We start from the raw sequence: 8,928 nt of genomic DNA, 5'->3' as shown, positions 1-8,928 counted from the left end.
ATCGGACGTAAGAATCACCTTCGGGGCCACACGGGTGGGTCAGACAGGTGGGTAGTCTGGCCCACCGGTATACCCACCGGTTGGGACCAGTGGGTAGGGGCCCGCCAGTATGGCCCGCCGATTGTACCAGCCGGTTGGGCCAGGGACCCCTGCTAGGACCGACTGGCGGGCCCACCGGTAGGGCCCGTCGGTTGGGCCCGAAGGCCCCCCTGCCTTCTCAGGTGGGTACCCACAGGCGGGTAGGGGCCCACTGGTTGTACCCACCGGTCTTGGCGGGAAACACCCTGTTTCTTCCCAACTTTCTCCATTCTTTGGGGATTTAAATGGGGCTTTTCCCAACCCATTCCTCACACCTTCAAGGTCTTATAGGATGGTTCTAACTTAGATCTAGGTTAGATTCAAGTGATGGGAACCATCTTACCTTCTTTGCTCAAGAACGACTTCAAACCCTCCAAATCACTTCAAACTCACAATGCTTCTTCTACCTTGTCAATATCTCTTCAAATCCTTCAAGATCAACACATAAATCATCTATTAAACCTTAGATTCATCATTTCAAAGAGGATTTACAAGATCTCAAGAAACCATACTCGAATCAATGGTTTATAGCTTGGATATGGTGAATGTTCACAAAACCCAACTTTGCTTACCTCTAACTGTAGATCTAGAGTTGAAGATCACTCTCCTAGCGCCGGAATGGGAAGATCGAGCTTCGGCACCGCTGAAATCCCTCTTTTCTTCCTCTTCTTTCTCTTCCCTTCTTCTTCCCTTTCTTTTCTCTCTCCTCTTTACTATCCTCACCAACGTACGGGTGACATAAATGGAAAGAAAAGAAAAAAAACATAAAGCTATATATACAATTCCTAATTAAGTGAATAGTGCACATGGGTGGGTCACTCAGGTGGGTGGGTGCACCCACCTGTCCGCCCACCTGAGAGCCAAAACTTGGGATTTTGACCGAGTTCGGGCCTCGACACGAACCCCACCCCTGGCATACGGTGTAGCATACGTATATATCTTAAAATACGGCTATAATACCTGCTTTATCCGTACATGGCCTTATGGTAGGTGCATGTACACGGCTTGGGCACTCCTGTCTCTTCTGGCACTGGCTCGGACTTGTCGGGCCAGCCGATGTTTAAGGTCACCCGTGCCATCATAGCCCATAAGGAACCCGCTCTAACTTCCTCTGGCTCGGTTCCTGCATGGTTAAACCGGTTCAACCGTGAAATCAGACCGGGTTTAAAAAGTAGAGTATTACAAAAGGTCTTTCTAACACGTATATGTATGAGTGTGGTGCATGTCAGTGTGCTATTATAACCTATTCTAGAGATGAGTCTTCAAGTCTTCGATCACTTGCTTCGAGTCTTCGATCACTTGCTTTAAGTCTTCGAGTCTTCGGATCTTCGGGTCTTTGATCACTTGCTTCAAATCTTCGAGTCTTCGAGTCTTCTTCGTGCTATTCGGTCTTGAGCTCTAATTTCTTCTATTTCTCCATATTATTGAGCTAGAGGTCAAGCAACCTTGTGTCCCTTCACATTACACTTGGTATGAAAATGATTAGTTGCACACACACTTGTTTGTTATCATCAAAACCGTTATGGAGAGTGGTATTCCCAATAAGTTCTAACTTTAGGGTTTTTAGTGTTGGATTCATGGAGGGTTTTACTCTTCAATGACTGCTTCACCTCCCTCTAACTTGTCACCGTCGCCGTCGCCATCGCCATCGCAATCGCCATTGCCACCTCCACCGGCACGACCACCACCTCAATCCTCTCCTTCTCCAGCTTTGGGGTCAACCCCATCTCCTCAATCCTCTCCACCACCGCCACCTCCTTCTCTAATCTCCTCCACCACCTGTGGTGGCTTCGCCACTGTCTCCAGTGTTATAACCATCGCCACCATCCAGTAGTTCTCCTCCTCCGCCTTCCCCTGTGGCACCAGTGGCCTCGCCACCTCCACCTCAATCACCTTCATCGCCTCCGCTTGTTTTTGTCTTTCCACCTCCCCCACCTTCGGCAAACCCACCTGGAAATTCTCTTTCCCCACCTTGTCCTCCCCTTGTGAGTTCTGGGCAAATAAAGTGGAAGAAGAAGGGTAAAATTGTATTTTTATTTAAAAAACTAACACCTCTCCCGCAGTGTTAGTTTGGGTGAGTTTAAATGTCATAAACGAAACACGGGGGTGGATGTAATAAGGGCAAACGCGAGGAGAGGTGGATGTAAATTTTCCTTTTTGGTTTCGTGCGTAGGAAAGGCGGGGTATAAGTTGGGGTGTATGAATGCATCTATTGCCCTTTTAAGTGGGCATCTAGAGCTCGAACGGAGTAGGATGAGCTACTGGTACGACAATGTTTCTAACAAAAACACCGAGAAGGATGAGCGCGTGACAAGTGATGGTCCACTGGAACATCATCCATCGTCTAATCCCCTTTGGTCCCGGATGCTTGCGTTTCTATTATCTCTCATCAGCTCCAGAAACCCATCATTCCCAAGCTCATTATTTTTGCCGATGGAACAAGAACGTCTCCCATTTAATTCGAATCGGTCGGCTGGAGGAAGCAAAAAGGGTTTTTGATATCATGGGGCATCAGAACTCAGTTACTTGGAATTCCATGATCAGTGGCTATGTGCAGCGCGGAGAGATTGCAAAGGCTTGGAAGCTTTTCGACGAAATGCCATGTAGTGACATAGTATCTTGGAATTTGATGATATCAGGCTACATTTCAGGCGGCAGTGGCAGGCTAATCAAGGAAGCGCAGTCTTTGTTCAATAGAATGCCTGAGAGAGATCCTGTCTCTTGGAACACGATGATTAGTGGGCACGCACGAAATGGGATGATGGAAGATGCATTGGATCTTTTTCATAGAATGCCTGAGCAGAATGTCATCTCATGGAATGCGATGATCACTGGTTTTCTGCAGAATGGTGATGTTTCACGTGCGATCGATTTCTTTGAGAGAATGCCTAGACGTGACTCGGCTTCTTTTAGTGCACTTGTATCGGGTCTTATTCGGAATGGTGAATTGGATGAAGCTGCAAGAATTCTGTTGAAAACACGGGAAATAACTGGTGGCAGTGAGGATTTAGTGCATGCTTATAACACTCTGATTGCTGGGTATGGTCAGAGTAGAAGGCTTGAAGAAGCTCAACACTTGTTTGATCAAATGCCTTCCTATCATGGTCAGAATAAAATCAATGGACGATTCGAGAGAAATGTGGTCTCATGGAACACCATGATCATGTGCTATGTGAAAGCAGGAGATCTTGTTTCAGCCCAGAGGGTCTTTGACAAAATGGATGAACGGGATGCTTTCTCATGGAACACCATGATCAGTGGTTATGTTCATGCATCAGATATGGAAGAGGCCTCCAATATTTTTGGTAAAATGCCTGTTCCTGACACTCGGTCATGGAATTTGATGATATCTGGGTATGCCCAGAAAGGTGATTTAGAACTTGCTCGTGATTTTTTTGACAGGATGCCCCAAAAAAGCCTCGTTTCATGGAACTCAATGATAGCAGGGTATGAACAGAATGGCAACCATGATGAAGCAATTGTTCTCTTTTCTAAAATGGTAACTGAAAGGGAGATGCCCGACCGACACACTTTATCCTCAGTTCTCAGTGCTTGTACAGGGCTTACGGCACTGTACCAAGGAATGCTGATCCATCAGTGGGCCACTAAGACTGTAGTTGCAGATACACCCATAAGTAACGCTCTTGTGACTATGTATTCAAGATGTGGAGCAATTACGGAGGCACAAACCATCTTCAACGATATGAAATTGCAGCGAGATGTAGTCTCATGGAATGCAATGATTGGAGGGTATGCATATCATGGTTGTGCAGGAGAAGCTCTTGTGCTATTTGAGGAGATGAAGAGAATGAAAGTGCAACCCACACATATTACATTTATTTCAGTATTGAATGCATGTGCTCATGCAGGGTTAGTGGATGAAGGGCGAAGACATTTTAATTCCATGATTAGTGACTTTGGGATTGAACCAAGAGTTGAACATTTTGCTTCCCTTGTCGATGTGGTGGGTAGGCATGGGCAGCTGGAAGAGGCCATGGATCTGATTAATAATATGCAAGTCAAGCCAGAGAAGGCTGTGTGGGGTGCCTTGCTGGGTGCTTGCAGGGTGCATAACAATGTGGAATTGGCCGAGGTTGCAGCGGAAGCTTTGATGAAGCTTGAGCCTGAAAGTTCAGCCCTATATGTGTTGCTATACAATATGCATGCTGATGCGGGGAGATGGGATGATGCAACAGATGTGAGGATGGTGATGGAACGGAATGGTATCCAGAAACAAACTGCATACAGCTGGATAGAGTTGCACAACGAGGTTCATATGTTTGTTGCAGCAGATAGAAAACATCCCCTTTCTGATGAGATACATGCATTGATCGAGAGTTGTAATCGGATAATCAGAGATCATGGTTTGGATATCCAATAGTCATTTGAGTTTGACTTGGAATTTTCCAGGAGTCTTTTCTATTGCTCTTTTCATTCTTCATCAACAATCAGTCAAAGAACTAATACTATTTATTGAATTCATTGGCCACTGAAACTTGATATCTTCTCACAAGTTTGTTGGGATGGCAGTCCTGGCAGGAAAGTTCTGCTGCAATGATGACAGCTTCTGCCAATTTTCTCAACTTTCAAATGGAATAGAGAGGGAGAGTCTAACAACGATGGCAATGGAGAGGGTTGTGGGGTGGTGACATTTGCAAAGTGAGAAACGAGATTGTTAGTTGGGGCTGTGGCATATGTTCACTTCAGTTTCATACAAGGACTGTTCAAGCAGCAACAAGCTCACCACTAACAGGGTTGAAAACCAGATTTCTCTGCCCCCTCGGTTGAATTACAATGCTTCTTTCTACCCTTATTGTCGGAAACACCTTACATCCACAGCAACCGAATCACTCTCTACTGCCTCAGTCAGTTTTCTTCACGCTTCATTGAATTACTCAATTTGGTATTACCTGGTTTGATATATGGTTTCTTTGCTCTTGATTTGTCGAGGTTTTACCTTTAGAATGTTTCTTGTGCAAATTTCAGTTGATTTAGGGCTTTTGATTTAATGTACAGTGTGAAGTATAGTCTGTTGGTTACCACGAATTTGTGTTTTGGAATATAGTTAGACCTGTGGTGGTAATTTTGATCTGAGCTAGGCGATGAGCATGGAGAATATTGGGGGAGAAAATGATTCACTTTTGCTTCCCTATGTTTGATATTTTCCTTGTCTTACTTATCAGAAATAATTCTGTTGCTTTATTTTTTGTGATTTAGTTATTCTTTTTAGGTTCTTGACATGAAGGATTGAGGATACAAACAAACAGTTTAAGCATGTCTTGGAAGCAAATAGATTATAAATTCTGTTGCAAGTTGAGTTATAATGTATCAGGAGAATTTTCTGCAGAGGATATCTACTTGAAAATAGAGACTAGGACTAATTAGTTGCTTTAATGCTGATATATCCTTGAAGGGAGTCTTACGCTTGATTTCATCAAGGTTGGAGGAAAAAACAGTCATGTTTGCTCCATTTGGTGTTTGGCCTTGATCAGAAGAAGAAGCATGGCTTAGCTTCTTAGCTTCTCAAGGAAAGCTCGTGATGGAATTTAATTCATTCTCTATTTGAATGCTAATTAGTCCCTTTGATTGTTCTTAGCATCTATTTTGACACTCAATAATCCAAATTGCACTAATGTACTTGACTTATATTGGATCAAATTGTCACGTAATGCAAATGGAAAATCATAGGAGCTAGCTATCTATCTGATTAATTCTACATGTCATTAGGAATTCCTCAGAGTTTGTTTAGAAGCATGAAAATTTCCTCCAGTGGTAGGAGTCCAATCTAACAGTTCATAATAGATTCTTAGCTTAAAGCAGTGACTATGGTGTTACTAGAGATGTCTCTTTTTGCAATTTGGAGAACACTCATTTTATGCTTTCACCTTCTTGGGCCTGTGACTGTAGTTGCACTATTGGTAGTAATGGTTCCGGATTAGCTAAGTCACGCTTGTCACTCCAGGTCTTGGTCAATCATTGCTCATTGAGATTTGACAGGCTTGGAATAAAAAAAAAAAAAAAACGCATATCAAAATCCTTGGATCTTTGTCTAATGGTAAGTTGAGAATGTCATGCAAGTACTGTTGTCATTTTTGGTCAACATATCATAGTCAACAGTAGTAGCAATGACTTTACAGTTAGGCAGTTGTAGTAAGGGTAGTATAGAGATGACAATGTGATGTAGCAACGCTCAGATGGATCGACCCAAACCTGCTCCAGAATCCGGACTAAGAACCAGATCCAATTTGGGTTCCAAGTTACTAATTTGGGTTCAAGATTAATAGAATATTCTAGGATTTTATTTTATTTGAGAATATTTGTTATCTTTTATTTTAGGTTATTTTGAGATAGCTATTAGGTAAGTAGAAATTTTCAATTTTAGTTTATTGTGTTTCTATTTTATTAGACTTTAATTTAGGAAGCAATTAAGATTTTCTATTTTAGTTTTAAGAGTTTTATTTTGATTTAATATAAGTAAGGCATGTAACCCAATGAATTAGTTGGTTGATGAATTGAAGAATGAATTAAGTTGTCAAAGGCTTGCGTGGCTGCCTCTTCCCCCCCTGCGATCTTCTCTTTCTCTTATCTCCTCCTTGTCCAGTGAGACAATCCCCCCCGTTCTTCTTCCTCCTCCCTGCAATCTCTTCTCCTCTTCCCTGAGTGACCCTCCTTCTCCCTCTTCTTCTTCTAACTATTTTCTGATTGTGTGCTCTGTTTCAGCAACCCTGTCAGTCCAACAAGAGAGAAGAAGCTCGCTGGACACTCATCTGTAATCTATCCAGCCTGAACCTTGGTGCAAAAGAGATTCCCACCTGGGTGACTCAAATAACCCAAGCTTTGGCCTGTAATTCCCTTCATGTCTTGAGATTAAACAACAGTTTCAGAACTATACCTGAAGCCACCGCCCAGATCTGACTTCGAAGGCTGAATCTCCCTTGGTGATTCTTCTTTCCTCTCCAGATTTTAGGTACAGACTGCCTCTCCATAGGCGATTCACGTACGGTTCTGGAATTTCATAGCTGTTGAGAGGGACTCCATGGGCTGCGGCTTGACTTCCTCTTTGGTGTTCAACGAAACTTCCATGGCTGTCGTGAGGTTGAAGACAACCTCATAAAATGGGGCTTGCTTTAACTTTATTATAATATCTCATTAATACCCCTCCCTTCTATTCTAATTATGTATTGTCCTTTCCTTACCCTCTATCCCAAGAATACCCTCCCTTTTCATACGTTACTCTCTTCTTCTAAAGTGGGGATTAAAGAAGTCTTTTAGATTTTTGTCTTTTGTGTAAAAGTCCTTCTTTTGTTTTACCTCCCATATTAATGACCCTCTCTTTTTCCTTTTATTACAGCCTGCCATTGAGTCTTTCCCCGTCCTAATTTAACTCTTCCATAACCTTTGTCCTTTTAATTACCAAATTACTACTATTTCTAGTCCTTGGCTTTTAAGTATTTAATTGGGCCCACATCCAATCGGGTTGGTTCTCGTGGGGCCCACCGGCTCCGCATTATTTGATATCAGAGCGAATTTCCTATCAAACTTGTTTACTCCAATGGTTGCTTACACCACCCCCTCATCTGAACTGTGGACTCGGTTACTTCGACAGAATGAAGAGATGTTGAAGATGGTTAGAGCTTTCCAAGAAGAATTGGTTGCTAGTAGGATAGAAAGGGAAGCATGTAGGGTAGAAAGGGAAGCACAAGCTGTTACACTCAAGGACATTAACACAAAACTTGATGCCCTAGAGTCACGTATTCGGAAACCCGATGGACAGAAAGGTCACGTTACTCATGACATTGTGATGACCATAGTTTTTAAGGCGCTGGTGCGACTAAGGCGTTTGAGGGCCTGTCGGAGCGCCTTAGCAATAAGGCGGGCATAAAGCGTCACCTTATTGACTAAAGCGTTCTTGTGTACTTTTTTTTATAAAACCAATCTATTTGACTCAAATACTAGTTAAATCCTATTACTCATATGCTAAATAAATATTAAATGTTTATATTCATACCAATGTAAGATATTCATCAAGAAAACAAATCAATAAAGTGAATAAACTAAGTTCATCATCAATTCATCATCAATCATCAATCATCAATCATGAATCATCAATATTCAATCATGAATCATCAATATTCAATCATCAATCATCTTAACATATTAACATATAATATAAATACATAATTATGAAACAACATTATAAATATAAAGAAAAGAAGACATAAAATATACAAGTATTTATTATACTTACCTCTATGATGCCATAATGAGTGCCTAAGCCCTAAGGTCATCCACTATATTTCTACTCCTGTCAAAGAAGTAATTAAGAACTTAGAATTAAAATACATCGAAAGTAAAAATCGAGATGCCAAATTAAATGGATGAGAAGTGACTAACCTGGGGATTCTTAATCATTCTAAAAAACTTTAAACTTCAATGAAGCTAAAACATAAAATAAACTAAAATGCTAAGAATTTAGTAAACAAAGAAAGTCAAATACTTAAAAGTTCAAGGACTCAAAAAACTTTAAAGTTTAAAGACTCAAAATACGTCAAAGTTCTAAGACTCAAAGACTTTCAATCCAAATTAGTAATTAAATTAAAATCTTCTTCTTCAACTGCATTTTGTTGCTGGCTTGCATCATCTGGAGCTATGCCATAATCATCCTCAATGTTTTCATCATCACGAATATCCTCTTCACTCATCTCATCCACTTCTTCATCTGACAAATCCTCAAGCTCAACCCTCCTACCATGCCGGGTATAACAAAGATTGGTTCCACTGGTAGATGCTGGAGCCCTCCTTGGTCTATTATGGCCTTGGTATGATGAAGATGCTCCAAGTGCTCTATCA

At 41.7% G+C, this 8,928-nt stretch overlaps 1 protein-coding gene across 1 annotated transcript; it reads left to right on the top strand.

Moving 5' to 3' along the window:
- Window positions 1-2,292: 2,292 nt before the first annotated feature.
- On the top strand, window positions 2,293-5,280 carry LOC122088921 (pentatricopeptide repeat-containing protein At1g62260, mitochondrial-like). The gene has a single exon (XM_042658302.1). It carries the CDS (start codon window positions 2,396-2,398, stop codon window positions 4,457-4,459), a length of 2,064 nt encoding a protein of 687 aa, XP_042514236.1. The 5' UTR covers window positions 2,293-2,395; the 3' UTR covers window positions 4,460-5,280.
- Window positions 5,281-8,928: the final 3,648 nt, after the last annotated feature.

The sequence above is a fragment of the Macadamia integrifolia genome, chromosome 2 (assembly GCF_013358625.1).
Source record: "Macadamia integrifolia cultivar HAES 741 chromosome 2, SCU_Mint_v3, whole genome shotgun sequence".
NCBI lineage: Eukaryota > Viridiplantae > Streptophyta > Magnoliopsida > Proteales > Proteaceae > Macadamia > Macadamia integrifolia.
This window is presented reverse-complemented; position numbering and strand designations above follow the sequence as displayed.